The sequence below is a fragment of the Osmia lignaria genome, chromosome 9, assembly GCF_051020975.1.
Source record: "Osmia lignaria lignaria isolate PbOS001 chromosome 9, iyOsmLign1, whole genome shotgun sequence".
NCBI lineage: Eukaryota > Metazoa > Arthropoda > Insecta > Hymenoptera > Megachilidae > Osmia > Osmia lignaria.
In genome coordinates this window covers 9,277,667-9,299,260 of record NC_135040.1, presented here as the reverse complement: position 1 = coordinate 9,299,260, position 21,594 = coordinate 9,277,667, and the positions used below count along the sequence as shown (strand labels likewise).

The window sequence follows — 21,594 nt, the reverse complement described above, 5'->3', positions numbered from 1 at the left end:
TACCGAATAGGTAAGTTTTTTCTTTTTTTTATGACGATCATTGAATTTTATAAGCCGGAGTTTGATGCAATGTTATAAAAACGTACCTATAAACGTTAATCTTTGCGAGCAAACAAAAAGATCGACCTTCACCACTCCCATTCACAGGCATTCACTCCGTATCCTACGTTACGTAAGGTCAGTTACTATCAATCGAGGAAAGGGAGAGATAGCCAAAAGCAAACGGAAATGCTGAAATTGATCTGTAAACAGGAAACATGGAAAAAGATATCTTTATCGGTCGCGGTAAATTTGCCAAAAATCCTACCAGGAAGTGATTTTATTTCCAATGAACGTAATCGATTATTTTTATCATATCCGCTTCTTTCTGTTACACAGAATTCTATGACGATCCATGCCATCATCCATTTACGGAGCACAAAACAACGAAGGTGTCGAGTGGTTTGAACGAGCTGGATCGAAAGAACTTCCTGTTAACGATGAATCGTAAGGAAAAACACGCCGCAACAAACATCCATCGTAATTCCACTAATAATAAAGCGTTGACGCGGTTCGTCGCTTATGCCGAGCGCTGATTATGGCGCTAAGACTTCTCGGAAGAAAGGCGATTGCATTCGACTGGCGGCGATGTAAATAACACGCGGTGACGCACAAGAAATTCCATAGGAGTCGCTATTTATAGGAGAGTGATATTGCAGATATCCTGGACGCAGGTACGTTAGCGACCAGGTGGTAATAGCGAAGGCCGAAAGGAATTCCCTTTACCTTCGATCAGACCGATTAAATATGCGCCGGTTGCTCGTCCTGAATACCTCGGACGCCAACTGAACCGACTTCCAGGAAAAATAGAGATTGTTTTCGAAAATATTCTCAAGGAAATTTTCAGTTTCCTTTTTATTTATCGAGGAACACTTCTAAGGGACGAAAAATCACTCTGGAAGATTGCCATATTTTTCAAATTTAACGATTCGACGAATACTGATATTAAAATGGCCAGAGGTGAAACGGAACTGAAATTTTAATTAATTAAGCCACTAATTAACGTATCATGCTGGTCATTGATCGCCTCTAGGCAATCGATTCGTCAATAATCGAGGGAGACTAGATTTTTCAATATCGCAAACAACAAATACTGTATAAAAAAAAAAGCAAGACGATTATGAAACATTTTCTAGATATCTCCTCGAGCGACTTACGCTCGTTCATAAGCGACGACAACGTTTTGCATGCAATGGCGTGTTTACGCCGGCCAACAACAATGTTACGGGCAAATCCTAATTACGTAACTGTGTTACATAACTGTTTTGCCTTGCTCGACAACCAACGAACGAATACTTTCGTGGAGACGTCAAACGCTTTCTTCCTTTCCGCGCTCGAATACGACACGTGGAAGGCGAACGAAGCGAATTCGCGGCTCGTGGTTTACACTGCTTGTAGCTTGCAAATGCACGGAACGATCCATCTTCCGTTTCGTTTAATTGGGCTTGATAATCGAACGAGATTACGAGATGTCGTGATAGTGGTAGGCTACGTTCTAATGTCCCTAATGTCCATAGCGCTGTATAATTATCCATGCTTATTAAACGGTTATGTAAAATTCGAATTTATCGCCGCGGCGGCGCCAAACGCGCGGCGACGTTAGGTAAGCTGTAATCACTGAAAAACTTCGATGAGAACGCATCGTTTTTCTCGTGTACACGGTTATTACGACAAATTGCGTTCGGGGAAACACGCGAACGATAGGGGAAATCGTCTGGACGGTGATTTTCAACTTGTCGTTCTCCGGCGACGTTTATGCGGGAAAGGGGGAGGATGACAAGTGGGGGGCGTCGTCATTTTTCCTAAGAAAGTCTACCATGCTCGGTATTATGCGCAAACAGTTGCTCGGAACTCATCAAAACAGAATACCTTATTTAAATGAAATTAATTTGTATAACTTCTCAAAAAACCTCAAGTCATTTGGTCCAATTTTAAATGAGGTATTCTGTTTTATAGAGTGTCCGAATACTTTTCCGAGCCACTGTATGTACACATCGACGATCATTATGTGCAGAAATTTAATTTTAAAAATGGTACAAAGAGTGCAGATGAACAGAAATCGAATGAAATGTTTACGTCTGAATACATTCGTATAAAAAAAAAAATAATAAAGTTGGAAATTATTCACATCGGACATTTTGGACAGATCGTCTGGGCTGTATGTGTATACATATGTATATATATATATATATTTATATGTATACAAATTTTTTCGCGTTCGTCAGCCAGTACAGGAAGGAGTGGCTATAAATAGCGGCGTAACGTCACGCGGGAAACCGAAAAAAGGTCGTCGACTCGTTTCACGCGCGCCACTGTTCATTCATATTTATAGCGATGAATGAAAACTCCGTGCCGAGTAGTTTTGATCAAGCGACGGAAAGTCCGTCGACATCGTGCCCGTCCCTCTCTCTCCCTTTCTCTTTCGCCTTTTTTCCTGTTTTTGGACACCGGAAAATAAAAAAATATTCTCTACGTGCTCTGCTGCTTGAAAACGTACGCGATTTCACGGAATTTCAAATTAGAATTTTGTTTATAAATTTGATAAATATTAGAATCGATTCGTGAAGAAAATAGAAGATGATTAATAATATAAAATGAAAATACGCTAATTTAGGCTTTTATTTTGGAAATTCGTTGCTCCGGAGTGAATCTAAAGCCGTGTTACAAATGAAATGATCTTTGAAACGAGGAAATAGGATTTCTAACGTTTAATCGGAAAAATTGCCACCTGGAAAACTGCCTCTTTCCTATCAACGATCATTTTTCCGGCCGTATGTTCGCTTTTTCGACGATTCTTTTCTTTCGCGATCGAAACAAGATTAGCCGCGAACAACAATTCGATACGTGACCGAAAACGTTGTTATCGTCTTCTCGATTTTACCTGCCCCGTCAAGGCTCTCACGAAACTCTAGAAAACTCACGAGAGTATAAATAAACGCCGTGGCTAGTTTTTCGTTTTCCTATCATGGCCTTCTCTTTTTCCTTATGTTTTCGAGATTAAACGACAGCGTCTCGACTGCCAGAAAACACGGTTCGATGATCCACGAAAGCTGCGATAAGAAGGGAAACGAGATCAATATTGAACGAGGGCTGCATGAAAATAAGAAATAATCGCGGTGAAAAGCGGCCAGGGGATCGACGATATCGTTATCTAACCCTTCCAGTTCACATATCTGGGGAAAAGCAACGCCGCTATGGCTCACTTCCTGAAGATAATGCACGCACCGTGCCAGGTGAAATAAGCTCGATTATTCGCACGCCACGACTTGACTGACAACGAATGCCTGTTAATTTTCATTTTCTCAAAACTGAAAATTTCGAGAAACTCCAACCGCGAAACATGAGTCGATTTACATTAAAATCAAACGACGAGTGATATTTGTCCTTCGAGTGCAAATGGTTAAAATATTCGCATAATCTTAATAAAATTTATTTACGCGATACGAACAACGTACCAAGTTCTATTTTTATTACCAATAAAATTGAAAATGATCTTGAAGATTTGTGCTGTTTCCATGGACCTTAGGAGGCGTCTATGAAATATGAGCAATGAGCGTAATTGAAAAAAAGAAGGCAAATAAACGATACAAAAACGTTGACCGGTAAACTTTTCGCGGGATTTTCGAGGAGCACACCGGCGCGGCGTTTCACAGCTCGCTTCCTGAAGATAATGTACACAAGCCGGGTCTGAAACGGGGTCAACTGTTTGCGCATAACGCCTAATGGAAACGAGTACACGGTGGTCGGCTGAATGACACGCACCGCGTGTCAAGGCTTTTTCGCGTCATTTATTGCACGCCACGGTTCGCGAAGTTAATTAAACTTCGCCCTAATGATACGTAATATATATAATTAACTGCGTACAAGCCGTGTTCGTGTACCGGCGATTTATTGTACACGTGCCGCGCGAAAAATTTGCTCGATCAAATAATGCACCAACCACGAGTCTACGCGTCTGTTTATTTCTCTTTCATTTTGGTTACTGTATCTGATAATGTTGTCAAATAAATAAAATAAATGAAATTTATTTTTATTTCACCCTCATCTTACACCCTTGGGCACTTAATATTAACCCTCGGATGGCGGACCATAGAGAGAGCCACAATTTTCATATTCTAAATTTGACACTGTTCTTTTAAAATTATTCCTCCAATAACTGAAATGATTTCACACCATCCCACAGTAGATATTAATTAAACCGAAGGAATGAAACTGATTAAATAAGTAAATAAATAACATTTTTTTTCTTTGTTTTAATGACTGCAATACGCAATTAAGGATTTTCGCTGTTTCTTTTTTTATTTTTTCTTGAACGCTCGATATCAATGTAAATGTTCTCACACCATTTTGCGGTATTATGCCGAAGGACTCGAACCAGTCGAATAAACAAGTGAATAAATAATATTTTACCTTTATTTAGATGCATGTAATATTCATTTACAGTTTCGCACTTTTCCCCGGATGCCATTACCGATAAAAATGTTACCGTATCAGAACTTTCACAGCGATAATTATACCGAAGGACACGGGTTTTTTACATATAGCCAGCAAATAAATATATAAATAATTTTGTTTATAAATGGAATGTTATCGGCGTTTAAATTTTCCTGGTGCGGATTAAAGCTAACGGTGTATTTAATGCGCGTGTAACCATTTGACGATGTCGGACAAGGTACCTACACATAAATGAATCCCTTTTGCGACTTACTTAGCGTTACGAGTATGTTATTTCGTCGTTTGCGAACGATTATCTAATGCGCTCATTATTTAACATAAATTGTGATAAGTCGACCGGCAATTTACCGTTTCTAAGGAAAACGATTGAACGTTAGGTGGATCGTGGTTACGCAACAATTAAACTGCGTGGAAATTGTCGGAAAACGCGAATCAAGGGTAACAAATGAATTGTGAATCGAAACCCCCTTGTTGACACGTAACGGGGAGTCCTTCGAGCAACAAGCCTCTATGAAATTATTGACATTGAGCATAGAACGGATCGAAATAGTCGGCAAGGACAATCTCTGAAGCGGAAATTCTCTTACGAAACAGTGAATTTCTTGTGGAACGCAAGAATTCTGTTACGCGATTCCGTACGAAGCTGCGTAGTAAGTTTCGAATCGGAAACAATAATTTCCGTGCTGATGTAACCGTTTCGGTGAGCGAATAATGAAATAAACATCGTCTTTGTACGTTCGAACGTTCGAAAGGACGTCTTCTTTTCCTTTTCTTTCCAATTTACACGAACCCTTTTTTCGATCGATTAATTGAGAACGATCCGTGAATCGATCCTGGTAGTCGATGATTTTCCTCGAAGAAATGAAAGAAAATAAATTCTGGAGTTTCTTAGCGTTCCTATGTAGTCAGCTGATTAAGTAAATGAAAAGACATTCTTCTTCTTTTATCTGTGTCTCGTTATCGCTCCACCGAGTGGCACAATTTTCCAAAGTTTTTGCCATGGCGTCGAACGCGACCCCGTAAATTGTTCTGCGAAAGGAAAAACAATCTGGCGGGAAACGGAGTTTCCCTTTCGTCTGGTTGGGAATTCAGTTAGATGGTCCTTCGGTTCGAAGACAAGAGGATTGGTCAGTTGGCTGTGTTCGATAGAGTTGCCTCGCGGTGTCCCTAGGGAGGACCAGGTCTCGTCCAGTTCCTCGGTAATTACACCGGGAGACTTGCTCCTTTTTGAAGTTGGCACGCCTGCGGAATAAGTTTACCGGCTGGAAAGTCAACCCGACGCGCCTCCTTCGTCGTTGATTAAGCCTCCTGAGATTAGCTTCCTGATGGAGCTGGAATTATCTTATCCCGGACTTCCATTATCCTCGGCGACCAATGGGGGAGCATCGGGACAGTAGGGAATTTTGCTTAGGTGTTTCTTCGACTCTTATTCGCTTTGAGAACAAAGTCATCGAATTCGCGCGATCTTCTATCGCGGAAACGTCGAACAGGAAAAGGAAGGCTCGAAGAAGTGATTACAATCGATTCTCCTTGAAGCTGTCGACCATCGATTAATATCTTTTTACTTGCTTCGCTGACGCCAACATAGTAACTTCATTTACCGCATGATTTTCATGGAAAATTAATATTAGACACGGTGCACGCGCGGTTCCCGCGTATGAAAGACACGCGTGAATCATTGATTCTGATCTCTTCAAGACAAACAGACACAGTGGGTAATTGACGAGGTGACGACAGTACAGCAATTAAAGGAACACGCTCGACACTTCCGTCCTGTAATTGCTCGGTTTGCTTTCGTCCTTCCAACAACTTTGATCTACGATTGACTATCGTAGTTAAAAGTGTGAGGATTGCAAACAACGGAAACATAAGAGAAGAGAATTTCACTCGACGAATATATGGTTCCGTTGAAAATTTACGTTATCCGGTAGAGATAATTACGTGAAAGAACGAATTGATCGAGTGCGACAAACTCGGCTACGCTCGGGACGTCTCTGCGATTTTCTTCGCGATTTTTATAAAATAATTTTTATGAAATAGAAAATTAAATTCAAATTGGGGCTCTCTTCATGGTCCGCTGTTCGAAGGTTATTTCCAAATGAAAATTTAGTTCCAAAACTGTTGCCATGAAAATTTCATGCCTAAATATGCAGAAACACCTTGGAATCGACGCAACACGCGCGACGACCAATACCGCCCGTATAATCGACGTTTCTCGAATTATATGCTCGCGTCACTGTCGTTCTTTCCACGAGGTGGCAAGGTGCTATTTGAATTTCCATCGAAGTGATCTGTGATCGTTTTCGATCAGATATACAAACAAAAAGGAAGGAAAAAAGCGGAGAAGACCTTTAGAAGAGTAAAACGGGAAGAGCGCTTCCTGTTCCCCTATCGTGTCCCACGACCGTGACTCGGTGACATTGTTCGTTATTGCTTGAAATCTTTTGAGAGGAAAAAGAAGAAAAAGGTGAACCAGAGGAGAAGAATTGGAGCTAGTAGTTTCATCGATGAGATCGCAGAATTTTTCCAGGTGACCCTCGACGAATTTTTCGACGCTCCTTCTCAACGAAAACCGATCCATCGAGAAAACGTCGTAGAAAGACGGTAAAAGTCTAAATCGATCGTACACGACCGGCATACGGGCATTAGCATAATCCAATGACTCGAGAATACATTGGTGATTTCCTCTGGCGGCTCAATCACGGAAACGTCTGACGTGCTTGAATAATGAAAGATACAATATTGACAGGTTCTACGGCGAATCGTTTAATTATTCAAACTTGACTCGTTTCACGGAGATACTTGCGTTTTTATTATTTAACAAACATTGAACAAGGACGTTTTCGTGGGAAACAATCATAGAAACGTGTTCTAAGGAACCTTGTACGTTTGATTTAAGAAACATATGTTCGATGAAAAATGTAAGGATCTCATCTAATAATAATTGAAGGTAATATGTGGTAAAATATTCCAAAATAATAAATATTCATTTTCCTTTAAAAGTCATTGACGTAAATAAGATTTTTTTCTGGGATCAACAACGGTTATAGAATCTCAGAATTTTTGGACTTTTGGATTTTAGAATCATAGAACAGTGGGGGCAGTCTACATTTATGGAGGGGCCAAGTTCACCCTGACCCCTACCTAGTTATGTCACTGTTAAAATGCACAGATCACGTCTATCACTATGAATTATGTAATTTCATCACGTTGTTTGAATTTTCGCAATAACCATAAATTCTAGACATCTCGGGTAACGTCGTATAATCTAACGTTGAATATATTTATCGAAGATGTTGGTGACCCTCCCTTAGCATGTCCAGCCGGTTTTACGCCGCTTCTACACCCCGTTGCTATTTTAATCGTTCATCCTTCTGTCGAGATGAAATCGAGATCTCGGTTCGTCGCAAAACCGAGAAACCTTGTTACACAACTGTCCCCGTGTTCTAGAACGTCTCACTTTATTTACATCGTATTTCACCCCTCGAATGTCGATCGGTATTGTTTCGGGGTGGTTACAACAAATAACAGGAGCATACTATTCCTGGAAATTTGGGGGAATCGACGTATAAAAGTACGCAAATTACTTTCTTCGTAGCAATAAGTAAAGATTTTTGTATAATTTCAATGAAATTTTGACCTATTTTTCTTTCTACACTGCCCCGATCGCAATCGAATTCGACTTTGGATTCCCTCGTATTTACACACTTGATCGTTTACCAAACATGGCAAAAAAAGCTTTACCTTTATTTTTATTAAAGGCGCACGTTAAGAAAGCAGGTGTTGTATCGAAAAAAAAAAGTAACTCGAGCTAATAAAAATCTGTTTTTCCTCCACCCTAATGGTACAGCCATTAAAACTGGTGTAAAATCAAGAATAAACCACCTTTCTAACCAGTGTTTTACGTAATTTGTTTTCAACATGGCTGTAAATTCTTCGAATTTCTTCGAACTTTTATCAAAAACGATTGCCAGTCTATAAAAGATTTTCCAAACAAGAGCAACAAGTCAAAGACTCGAAACAGCTTCTCGAAGCAGGCTTCTACAGAAGGGAATATACAGCCAGGTTATTAGGGGTTCGAACTCGCAGCACTTACGTCACGTATCTTTGTTTGCACCTACCCCTTGTGTCCCCGCTCCAACCGGGCTGGAGCTCGTTCGCGTCGAGAAAGAAGATCGAGTAACCGAGGAAAAGGTAAACCAGACAATTTACACGAGTAAACGATCGTGTACCCGCCTGCATGTTACAGATAAGTTACACTCGTAGTCGTTACCTTGCATTTTCCATCCTCCACCACCACCTTCTCTTTCTCTTCACCTTTCTCGCTGTAGCACCCTTTGACGCGACGTGGGGATGAAATTCGATCGAGAATATCTGTTTTCGTAAAATTTGAAAATTTCCATTTGGAAACAGGTTTCTAAGGGTCAGATTAAATTTCTCGAAGCAGGTCACGCAAAGAAATTCTATTTTCTGTTTTTCCTTCCCGGACCATTTTAGGCCTGGCTGACTGGCAGACCTGTCTGTCATAGCCGAGCGAGATGTAGAAGAAACGCGCAGGGGGTTGAAATACGAGAAACGTATCGCGTCCCCGTATCCCCGTCGTGGTTCCACGTGGCTGAAAGAGAAGTTGCAAGCAGAGAGGCAGGGCTCTGTGCACGAAGCGTAAAGGGAGCCGGTCCCGGTGCAACAAGTACGCAATTCAGGAAAGTTGCGCCGCGTCGATAAGGCAATTATTCGGTTGCGCCGCCTCCGGAGAACAATGCCTTTTGTCGGATGAGGCAACAACGGGGTTATGGAAGACGCAACGCCCCGGAGAAGGGAACGTCTTTATGCAGCCAGACACCTGTATCGAGGAGAGCTTTACTCAATGGGAACGCTATTTGTCGTCGACTTTGCTACGCGTCTTCTCTTATAGTTAACACTGATTTTTGTCCCGCTACTAAAGCGTCGGAATTGAATTCGTCTCCATTCTAGTCGACCAAGTTTCGTCATTCGTCGACGAGCATTCTGTCGACGAACTTTTCGATAGAAAGAGGATCCAAGTTTGACGCGAATACGTTTGAGTCTGACTCGATAGAATCGTTCAAACTTTTGGATACCCGCACACCCTTAGTACTCTCAATTGTAATGTTTTCTTTTTTATAAATATAATTCTAAGAAATTTGACCGATATCTAATAGTTTGGCTTTGATGAAAATCGCGTCAATAAACGTGGGCGGATAAGGGGCTCAGAAATTGAGGTCACAATCGTAAAAATTCGTTGGTACCGCCTGATCTGTTAAGAGGCAACGATAATACCCGAAAATTTATTACAGCCTCGCGTCAGGTTTGTCGAACGTCAACTTGGAAACGATTCGATTTCAGATTCGAACGAACTTTTGCCTCTTCGATACTTTAATAATCTCTCTTTATCTCTCTGTTTCCTTTTTTCTTTCGACAAAGTTTTCGATGCTGGATTTATCGTCGGTGAATCACGCTCGATACACGATTTTATCGACGATAAGTGCCGACAGAAAACTAGAAGTTTAACCTTCGGCTATCGTGAAAGCTTCTCCTCCAGGGCGCGATTAACCTTGTTTACAAATGACGCGACGATGAACAACCGAATTTCGCAGATACGTTTTATCGGCAATATATATATTGTACTCGCTATAATTAGAAAGGAAATTAATAGACGGGTTTATTGGTCGCTGTTCTTGCATGACGAATATTCAAAAATATCTCTCGTTCGTGTCAGATATAAACACCACGGATCATTTCCCTGGTGTTTAATTGAAAAACAAGAAAACAACACAGCTGTTAAAATATGCGTGGGTTATCGAAATGTGTACACTCCGATCGTGGCCTCGTAATTAGGAAGAAAACAAAGAGCTTTGAAAAAATATTGCGTGAGACATGCTTTTAAAATAACTCCTGTGTATCGTTTTTGAGAAGACGTTTAGGTAAGCAAACAGAAAAACAGTTTCAAAATTTATGCATCTTCGCGACCAACTGTCTCGTCACAAATAACAGTAATTTTCCTCGTGCAAAAGATATGCACGTTCTGTTTTTACAATTTAAAAACATTGTAAATGGATCGCAATAAATATGGACAGTGAAGTTTCAAAGTCGTAAAACGAAATAAATAAATAAACGATTTAACCCTGCGCGATTCAATGTCAAGACGTTGAAGTTTCATTCGATGAACATTTATAAACTCTTCTTCACCGCGAACAGTTAAAGTTAATTTTCATTAATAAAGAAAAATGACAAACAACTGATGAAAATAAAGCAAGTTGGTAGGACATGGATTTCGCCGGAATCTCGAAGCGAGATCAGAGAGGACGAGGGACGACATTACCCCTGTCTCGTGTCGAATTACTAGGAATTCGTCTTTTCGCCAGCACGTACACTCATTTCGTGTTTTTCTAGCAGTCGCGTTTTTCAACATCGACGCCTGGCTTAAATAAGAAGAGCACCTTTGCTTCGATGAACGTGACCGTCGTTTTCAACCCCCTTTGTCTATCCCGATTCTCGATACTCGCTCGTCACTCCTCGAACGATAAAAGAACAAGAAACGTTCGTCTCAACCCTTGAACAGCGGACCATGGAGAGAGCCACAATTTCAATTTAATTTCGTATTTCCTATTACTTTAATTTTTTAAATTTTAGATTGTCGTTTTAAAATAATTAACTTCAGATTAATATCCTTGTATATGTTTTGTAAATTTGGGTCACGAATGTTCAAGGGTTGAACATTCAAGGGTTAAATAAATTATTCTTACTTCTACTTACAGTTGCAGGATTGCAGGCTACGTTGGAATCGCTCTCTGTCTCGGTATCCTGAAAAAAGAACAGGAAAATATGTACATAGTAAAGTGTCGATGAATTTGTATATTTGTATAAGAGCAATTAAAATTTCGATTTTTCTTTTTATTTGAAATACACAGTAGACGTCGGACGTCATACCGTAGTGCGTGCAAATAAGGATCGGTCGGGCGCAAGCGCATCGCGGCGCAATTCGACGCAACCGAAAGACGTAACGCGACGCAAAAGCATGCTACCGAGCATCGGGAATGTATTTTCGGTTCGAACGTGTGGGCAGATAATAAGGCGCGGCAACGCGCAATAAACTGATTTACGGTGATTCGAGGAAAGCTAGGATTTCGCTCGACCAACGCCGTTCTCGCGGTTTCCGAAATTCGTTTCTTCGCTTTTCCAATCACCACCGGCTCAATTGGAAATTAGTTTTCCTTTTTCCCAGACTTGATTTGGTGTTGGCGAAATTTATTTAAAATTGAAGCTGCGACTTAGGATTACCTTCATTTAAAATGAACAAAAAACCTTGCACTATCCTAGGACCTCGAAACTAATTATAACATTCTACGTTTAGCATCGGGTTTGAAGTGAAAACTAAAAGTTATCTAAAAATTCCTTCCGTGTTTACCTGTCCTCCGCCATGTGGCCTTCGTAAATCACGATTTAGGGAGTAGTTTCTCGGAAAAAATCGGCGAATTCGAGATTGCGTAAATCACACGGTGGCTCTCCACGATGCACGACTCTTAAAAAGCTTGACCCCGTTGCTCGAGAGTCGTTAGATTTTCCTGGAACGAATGATTCGGGGAAAGAAAACACAACCGTGTGTATTTTCAGCGGATTTCAAACTTCCTTCTCAAACGCGTCGACTGCTCTCGGGCATCGAATTTCAAATAATCGAATAATTGAAAGATTCAGTAGAAAAATGCCTCATTTGCATATAACGCGATATAAAGATTTTCTGATTCTTTATTCTTTATTTGTTTGCAATTGAACTTTAAAGAAATGATGTTTCGACGGTTCGTTTAATCGGTATTGGCATCGTTTCTTGTTCTCTTTAAGAAACATCGTTATAAAAGTTTCTTTCTTACGGACAGAAATTTCCCAATTATGACGGAGAAGAGTATTGTAGAATCATTATGTTCTACGATCAACTTCAACTTCAACGATGTAGCTCTCCATACTTTGAGGTTTCAAGTAGAAAACTTATCGATAAGATTGATTTATCGTCTGACCGTTGTTTCACCGTCTGCTCGCAGACGGAACGCTAACGATTTCATCGAAAATCGATGCAGCTCGTTTGAAAGATCGATTTAATGGTAGATTCGAGGATCTTCCGTGAACGGGTTAGCTGACGAAAAATCATCGCTTTCACCGTGCTCGCCTTTTGCAAATTGCAAAATGAACGGCAATTTTCTCCGCTCGAGGAGGAATAAATCTATCGTCGGTGGCCACGCTCGATCAGATAATACGGAACAATAATTAATTTCGTTGCAATCGGATCTACGACGCATCGAGCATCGTTTCTCTCGGCAAGGATTTATTTGCATAAAGAGAAACCAGTTGCGAAAGATAATGCTCTTGGATGATACGTTTAGAAATCGCATCGTGCGCCAACCTTTGCACGAAACGTATCCTTTGTTTGAAACTGACAATTGTAGCAAATTAATGCTAAGAAATTTAGCAGAGCCTCGAATGTATACGAATCCATCGTTCAACTGGGAGACGTCTGCAAACCGTTCGATGCAGAGTGCAGGCACGTAAATAAACAGTAAATCATACCCGTTGTTGGCCGGCTAATAAAAAATTTTATATTTCCTATATGGATACAGTGGAAATAAAGATGGAGGCCATAGGATCAGGATAATCGGATGAAGCAGTCTGGCAGTGCTCGCAGGCCGACGGGGACGTGATGGATGAAAGGTGTTCCAGTTATGTGGATTCCGTTGCACGGGATGATGAATGAACCGCAGCAGCCTGAGGCGGTCGAATTTCAGCGTCAAGCGACGAGCAAGGAGAACGGCCAGACAACGAACGTCGACGAGATTTCCGGCACAGGCCAGACAGACTGCTTATTAAGAGATATTTAAATCCTTTCTTGCCAGCCATCCTTTACTTATCATCTTAAGCGTTATCGATTACGATACCTTCAGTTTCGGCTGCCGTCTCATTGAGAAATACTTGTCGAATATACGATTCTTCGATCAAATATTTCATTAACATTTATCCTCGTTCGACTGAAAGATTATCAAACAAGTTGCGCAATCGTGATACGTAGTTGCCGACCGATCGCTCTTCAATTAAACGCATCACAGGGTGTCTTTGATCGTAAAGCTATAATTCTAATTATAAGGAGCAATGAAACACGAAGAGGGTCAGGAAGAAAAGGCGAGCGAAGCTCATTAATTTATAATTGGACGAATCGAAAACTTTGATGTCGCAGAGTCTTGGAATCGACATCACCTAATTTAGTTCACTCGAACGCCTCTCGTCGAATCCTAGCCTCTTTGAGCTTCCAAGAAATTAATACAATCATTCATCCAACCTTCGTTACGACATTTCCACCCTGTTTATTCGTGTCCGTGCATCGATCATCGATGAATCAACCGTGTTGCGACTTATAAACCACCATTCTACTCCGATTCTTTAGCAATCCTTATGCCTTAAGGGTTAACTAAGAATAATTCACGGTGTAAACGAAGGCGCGATAAAGTTTCTGCTTTCGCAGAGGTTCGCTTCGAGTTGAGCCGGAAATTATTGCCGGAAATTCGGCATCGGCTCGACAGATTGGCTACTCACGAGACTTAGCATAGCTGAGGTATGCTACAAGCTGAGGAACACGTCGCCGCGTCCCGCTAAGGTTTCACTATTATTGGCTAACCGATAGGTTACCGTGTCAATCTGTCTAGACTGACGCGTGTCGCGTGATCGATAGCCAACCCCTCGACGTGCTTTCGATCACCTTCTCCTTTCGAGGGAGGAAAGAAAAACGCGGAGCCGGAGAACGCCGCGTAATACCTCCGGGAAGAGTCGTAATTGCGACGGGATAAATCCACCTGCTGCCGCGTTGGCAAAGGAAAATAATTGGTCGAGCATTTTTATAGGATTGAAATAAAGAGTATCAAGAAATTATTAAAAATCGAAATCTGTGATATCGGCAAGATATATTTCTGACATTTTAATCGAGAGAACGAGTTTTAGATGACGGTAATTCGGGGGATTTGCGTCTCCTTAAATGGCACGTATTATATAAACATTCGTTGGCGCGACAAAGTAAAAAGCTAATGGAAGATAATGGAAGCCTGTCAGAGTGCGAGCCGTACTGAAATATAGAAACTTTCGACGGAGAATTTCTGCCAAGGTACATATGTCGAACCGCGGCATCGGTTCCTCTCCGATCTATCCCTGACAAAGCGGGAAAATATGTATTCCGCTCGATAAAGTGGAAAAGTTTATCGACAGATAGTCGAGCTGAACGAGAGATTGAAAAAATATTTAACTGGCCGAACGCGAGGTGATAAGTTTAAATACCGCCGGGTATACTATACAAACAGCAGAGACCACGAGTCTCGGAGGCACAAATGCCTCGTTAAACATTTTCGACAGGCCCGCTATCGGGCCGTTTAATGTACCCAAATATTTTAGGCATACTTAAGCGCGGCCAAAATATCCGGCATCGAAACGCGCGTACCTTTCAATCGATATTCAGGAATATTTAAAAAAAGAAAAAGAAAAGCAGTGAAGTGAAAGCGCGCGAGTACAAATTTCTACCAATTTCAGTCTTCTAGATTCTTACGAACCTTGAGGAGGTCGTGAACTCAGGGTCTTTGTAATCGCGACGCATACGTTATTCCAGGAGGAATGATGTAATTCATAAATATTCCCGGTTGATTGGCATCCTCTGGATCCGCTTTCTTCCCCTCTGGTCGGGCTGGTTGTCCGGGAAGCGCTTAAGAGATTAAACCGGACGGTTCAAAGTTCTTGTCTCTCGTGTAAACACTTTAATGGAGGCCAGGAACGGGTGTGCACCTGTTGCTCCGGCCACGGCCGAAAAATATTTCGAGCTCACCGGCTATCCTGGCCGATGCCAACGTCGAGGCGCCTCGCTTGCTTTTTTTTGCCCTCCGTTCGAAGGGCGAAGATACATTAACGCGCGTCGGCTACCACTGCGAAAATAACCGTCTCTTTAACGACATTGGAAATAGACGAGTAGAAACGTACGTCATACTCGAGGATTCTTTGCTAAATGATGAAAAAGAAAGATTTGTGTTTGTTAAAATAGAATCGTAACGAACTTAGTTGCTAACTTGCTACAAAGAGGAAACTATGAGAGCGACTTCAAAGACGCACTCGCAGACTGTTTTATCCTAATTTCAGTTATTTTAAACTAAATAATGTGAGCATATAACTGAAACGACAACGTGTCAACGGTAACAGGCGCGGCTTCCACTTCTGGGAAGCATGCCATCATCGCGTGTCTACATTGTAGCTAATGAAATAGGTAGATAATTACTCATATAAGTAAGACTCGGGTGATAAATGTGCAGTTTATCGTTGCGTCATCTGCATTGTTTGTCATCGAATAATAATATTGCCGCACGTGTCCGCGATGTTTCCATTGCGGCTTCGATCGACGCCAGAGTGATTTACGATTCGCCGCGTGGATCGCGGTCCCGCAAAAATCAATGTAAATTACCTGTCGTGGTAAAAAGTGGCTGTCGCGGATCGTGTCTATAAATAAGTGAGAATTGTTCGTTTGCATAATTCTCGAGTTTGAAAGTTCCTCGCGGTGTACACCTGCGTTCGAATCTTTCCTCGTCGTTACTTTAAATATCCATACAAACAAGATTTCGCGAACAGGATACACAGGAGTTTAGCCGATGAATTTACGGACTGAAAATTCTCGGAGGATCTCCTTTTCGAAAAACGATCAACGATGAATTATTTACGATTCGAGACGGGCTAACATTCGAATCACCCGATAACGAGTTCCTTTTACAAAGTAGCAGAGATCTTCTTCCAAGATCTCTTTTGCATTACAAACAATTTTCTTATCTACGAAAGCGAACGCCGGGAGAGATCGCTCGTTCTCGAAATCAAACGAGCGTCCGTGAATTTTATTGATACGCTGATGCTGGGATTTTTGGGGTCGCAGATACAGTTTCGAAAATAAATTATTCGAAATGCGTATCCAAGATTCGAAATTTCCAATATATGCGAAAATAAATAAATGTCGAATCGTGAATACTTATTATTGAAAGAAAGAAACGAAGAATCAGGGCATCTTGTAATCCGACTGTCTCGAGTCCCGCAATAAGTCTAATCGCTTCAATTAGTCATTGCCACCATACGCGACAATTTCGTCCGCGAAACACAAGATCCGGTAATTTCGACTTGGTTACGTGTCCCGTGGACAGTGCAAACATTGAAATTAGCGAGAAATCGAAGAGGAAATTAATTTCGTCGTAGCCTGTTGTCACGTTCTCGGGGCCTCTCGATAAATACATCGGCTAACAGAAACAACAAACGCGTTATCGATGCGAGATATCGCGCGGCCAGGATCGTCACGAAAAACTGACACGTTTCGATCAGATAAGATCTTCATTGTTTGACAATCGCACGGTGCACTTTGCCCGAACAACATCGTTCATCTTGATCCTAGAATGCAACTCATTAAATGCAAAATTAATCCTTACGTACGGAATATTTCGAAAAGATGCCGATATCGATGATTTTCAGAATTCCTTGCTTCCTCTGTATGTCATTATTCTCTCTAAGGAAATCTACGAACTGTACGCGCGAGGCGAGTTGCAATCTGTATAATTTATTCAAACATTCGTCAAACAAACTCGAGGATGTTTGTTTTCGAAGGAACATTTTTTCCATTGACGTTTCTTCACGTCAATGCTTCCAACACCAAGAAAGTATGAGAGAGTGTGACGCACGGATCACAAGCGTCAATGGAATGTAATTATTCACGATTAGCTGTATCATTATCCTTTCGACAACAAAATTTTCCAGCAGCTCCGCCAGACACCGCGAACGGAAGCTCTTCACCCATCAAAGCCGATTTCGGACCTGTGGATTAATGGATAGACGAATTGTTTGGAATCCCATGAATAACACCTCGCGAGCAACATACCGATCCAAAATTATCTAATTTTATGTCATCGTATCCATATCAGGCTTTCTATATTTCAAAATTTATTTTAATCGATGCAATCCAATGATTCTTCTTTGAACCTTTGGATGACATCCGTTAGAAGGTTTCCGGAAGTTCGATCTGATCGATCGATGGATAGTTCCAGAGTTTGACAGAATGTATTATTTATGAATCGTGTTAACGTATCAATTAGAAACGAATTCCTTGATAATATATGCAAAGATATTCGCGGCCGAAGTTGGTCATGCTTCTGCCGTGCAACATTCCTGCATAATGAAATCCAGAAAAGCAGAACCGATTGAAATGTATTATATAACACATAGAACTGGAATTCGGAGCGTAATAAGTAGCACGTTGCTACGCGGTCGTTGAATCGGTGAATTAACGAGGAATAATTGAGAAACGGACTTGCAAACGTTCTCATATGGCATGCAATTTTATATCGAGGAAAATATTTGAAAGCTACCCTTAACGGATCGTTAATTCGATACCGCAATGTCTTCTGTATTCTGTTATTAACAAATTTACTAAACTATTTAGTTTTTTATTAACACACTGATCACTTTGAATATTTGCAATCTTAAATGAAGCGAATAATCGTGTTGTAACAGGCAGTGCAATGAAATTCGGAACGAGGTTCGAAACAGGTTCTTCGAGCTATCTTTTCGCCAAATATTTCTAAATGTTTTCACTGATAGTATTGTCGCACTGACACGTTCGATAGTCGATCTTTGATGATACTTACGATACCACTGGCTGATGACGCAAATTTTAACGCGCCTGATGTTTCGTTAATACAGATAGCGAGATAACTGATCGCAGATCTCCGCCTCAAAATAAAATAAAAAAATAAACAATTTATAATTCAGCAGGAAATACAATTGTCTTCTGCAATTTGGATTTTAGTCTTTCTCGCGACGTTATAAAATAATTCAGTTAACTGGTTGGTAACGCCATGCAACTCGAGTTTTAAAAGCCATGAAAAATAAGTTGCGACAAGAAAATTGTGCAATCTTATGATTATGTAAATACAAGGACATCGGGGTAGACATACAACGCCTCTCGGTTGCTCTCGTTATCAGGTTTACCTTCGTGTCACTTTCTTGCATATTGCAGCAATGTGCACCGAGTTGCCCGGTTAGGGAAAATGAACAACCGAGAGTCAGTCTGTAGATGGTGAAAGGTTGAAAGGCTATTAATAAAGTTGACTATAAGTAGGTGGACGCAGAAGACACAGGCGTCTGAAGGCAAGGACGTTTCTATCTGAGGAACTTGGCTGACGAAGAAAAGGTCGTCGCCGACCTTCTGGACAGATTCTTGGCATTTATAGAAAAGCGTAGTACAACGAGCGAGTTGGCAAAGAGGGAAATTTCTAAGTTCTTATATCCTCTCCTTGGTGAAGCAAATATTAGGAACCCAAAGTTCCAGAGTTAAAAGCTTAAATACCGTGCATCGCCGACCTTCCGGATGGATGTATAGGTAATAGCTAGGAGCAAATTGTCAAGTAAATAATTTTCCAAGTTCCTATTTTGTCAGATCTTCGAAATCCACGATCTATTACCCGAAGTTTGACAGCTCTTAATGTAAGCTTTCGAAATTACTAGAAGTCAACAGAATTTAGATAACGATCGAGTGTGATATCGAGTCAAACATCCGGTCCTAAGTTCGTTCGGATCGGAGGGAATCCGATCGAGCTGTCAGAATCCGATCGCATTTGCATACAATTGGGCGTTATCCGGCTAATTTCCATGCCGCGTCGCCCTATCATCGCCCAACGTGTTAATGACTGATCGACGCTCTCGAGGAAACTTGTCCACATTCTATTAAACTGTTTTCATTCAGCTTGTTCCGGTCTCGGGGAAATATTTCCTCGTCGAATAAAACGAATCGTAATTTTCGACGAGTTATAGTTTATGGCACTCGTTTGATAATTATTCCTGTTTATCCCATTTATTTTTCCAAAGTTCATTCATGATGTAACGGTGCATCGATGAATACAATAAGGAAGTTGTAAAGAGCAAGAAATTTATCTTCACGCTCCGCGAAGAATGCAGAGATCGCTTTCACGACGATCAGTCGAAGCGTGAATTTTCAAGCGGACAAAGGACATTATTGTTTGGCAATTAAGGATAGAAATCTGGTGAAATGCGGTACGGGAGCGGCGCGGCTCGTCGGGCAGCGTCGGTTTAATCAACGATTAAGCAGTTTCGGTCGCGACCGATTGGAAACCGCGACGGTGAAATTCGCGACGAAACTGGAGTAGCCGAGTGTAAACACTGCCGACAGAAGTGAAAGTAGAAATGCTATAGAAAGTGACATTATGCAGTTATGCGGCACCGAATACAAATCATAAGAGCGCGCAGACCTCGATAACTCGTTTCCAACGATTTCTCGTTTGATATAAACAAAAATCAGCAAACCTTTGTTAACACTTTGAACAATTTTATCGATGCAATTCAATTTCTATCTGGCACGTTAAATTGGAAGTCTATTTTACTCCAAAGAAAAGTGTTATCTCGTAGCGATAAGAAATTTCGCTTTGAATTTTTATATAATATCACAGAGCGGTTTGCTTTGATTTTTATGGAAATTTGTAGCAATTCGCACGATGCGAAAACGAGGATGTTCCAACGGAATGTTCCACCATTCGAGTTCAAGATCCGACCTCTTCCCCTGTTCGATGCGGCTCGTCGTTTTCCTTCTCGATTTCATCTCCGCTGACGGCGCGACAGACGTAAACAACCGCGTTAATGATTTTCTCCGACCGCATTGTTTTATCAAGCCGCGTCGTTTTTCCTCGAATGCTTTGATCCCTCTGATTCCCAGGTGAGCATGGTTGAAATAACATTCACTGTTTTTCTCGGATAGTCGATTGACAAATTTGAGAATTTATTTTTAGAAGGAAACGTGTTTCTCTGACCAAAGCTCTAAGCCCTTCTCGGTCCCTTCAGAGGGACGGACGTTAAACGCATCTGTCCTCGCTAACAAACACAATCTTCGCGGTCAGGGAAGCGATAAACGAAATAAAATATCAGAAAATCCCATGCATATCCAGCGCCTGGACGGAAACTCGATTGCCAGGATAGAAATGAGACTGTCCTCGGTTCACCGGCTACCAGGACGAAGCTGCTGTTCCTTACGTAGGGCTAACCTCGTTTTTCCAGCTACCCGTGAAATTTACTTCGTCCAGTCGATCCCTTTCATAGATCGAATTCGCGAGATCTTCGTGTAATCTTAAAAAACGTCCTCCAAATCTTTTCCACCACCTGAGACGATTCTTTTCGGGGTGTTTCGGGAAAAAACACGGAGGGGAGTAATATTTTGGAGAGAAGAAAAATGAATAAGAAAAAGAATAAGAAAAGTGTTGGATTGTTACTAATAATAATCCATCAGCTGGTAAGTAAAAATGAAAATGAATTTTGTTATGTATGAGAAACACTGCTTTTAGTCAAAATAATATAGTAGACCGGATGTCATCGGATATACCTACGGTTTGGGTAATAGACTGGATGCAATCCTGGACTCTTTTCTTTTTAAACTGGGCAACAGATTTTCTGACACGCCCTTACGGGTTTTTCCTTCACTTCAAGTACAATTTCCAAAGCGTTACGACGTCCTTTAGCGCCAAGAAATAAAACAAAGTTATAAAAGAATTCAGTGTTTACCATTTATTTCACCCATTTCCAATAAAAAGTTTGCTCGGTTTATGGGATAAATAATAAAAAGCTAAATTGGACGAAGAGCGATGTTCGAAAGATTAATACTAATCGAGTTAAGTTAATCGCCGAGATTACGGTCGACGCGGATTCGCGGTGAAACGTGTTAGTCCGGTATAGAGGAATTTTCCGAGGGGAAAAGCTAGCTCGAAACAGCCAGAAAATTGCTCGTCTGTCTGGAAGTTAAACGCGATATCGATTTCCACGAGATCCCAGCCAGACGGGGGCGGCATTGATCGGATTTGCGGGCTGGTTTTCTTCGACAGTCTTCCTCGTAGCTAGCTCGTCCGCGAGCCGATTATAGGCCTCGGGAAAGCTCTCTCCACGACGGCAATTACCGGCTGAGTTTATCGCGAACCAGGCTAAAGCAGCGAACGCTCGCGCGGAACATTTTCACCCGTTCTCCCTCGAGGCGGTCTCTTGTGT

At 41.3% G+C, this 21,594-nt stretch overlaps 1 protein-coding gene across 2 annotated transcripts in view; it reads right to left on the bottom strand.

Moving 5' to 3' along the window:
* Pdk1 (Phosphoinositide-dependent kinase 1) overlaps positions 1-21,594 on the bottom strand; it is a 316,010-nt gene that overhangs the window by 98,768 nt on the left and 195,648 nt on the right. For both annotated transcript variants that reach the window (XM_034323611.2, XM_034323604.2), the window contains one exon: positions 11,269-11,316. In XM_034323611.2, coding sequence (XP_034179502.2) covers positions 11,269-11,316 — 48 coding nt within the window. The remainder of the gene's footprint in view (positions 1-11,268; positions 11,317-21,594) is intronic.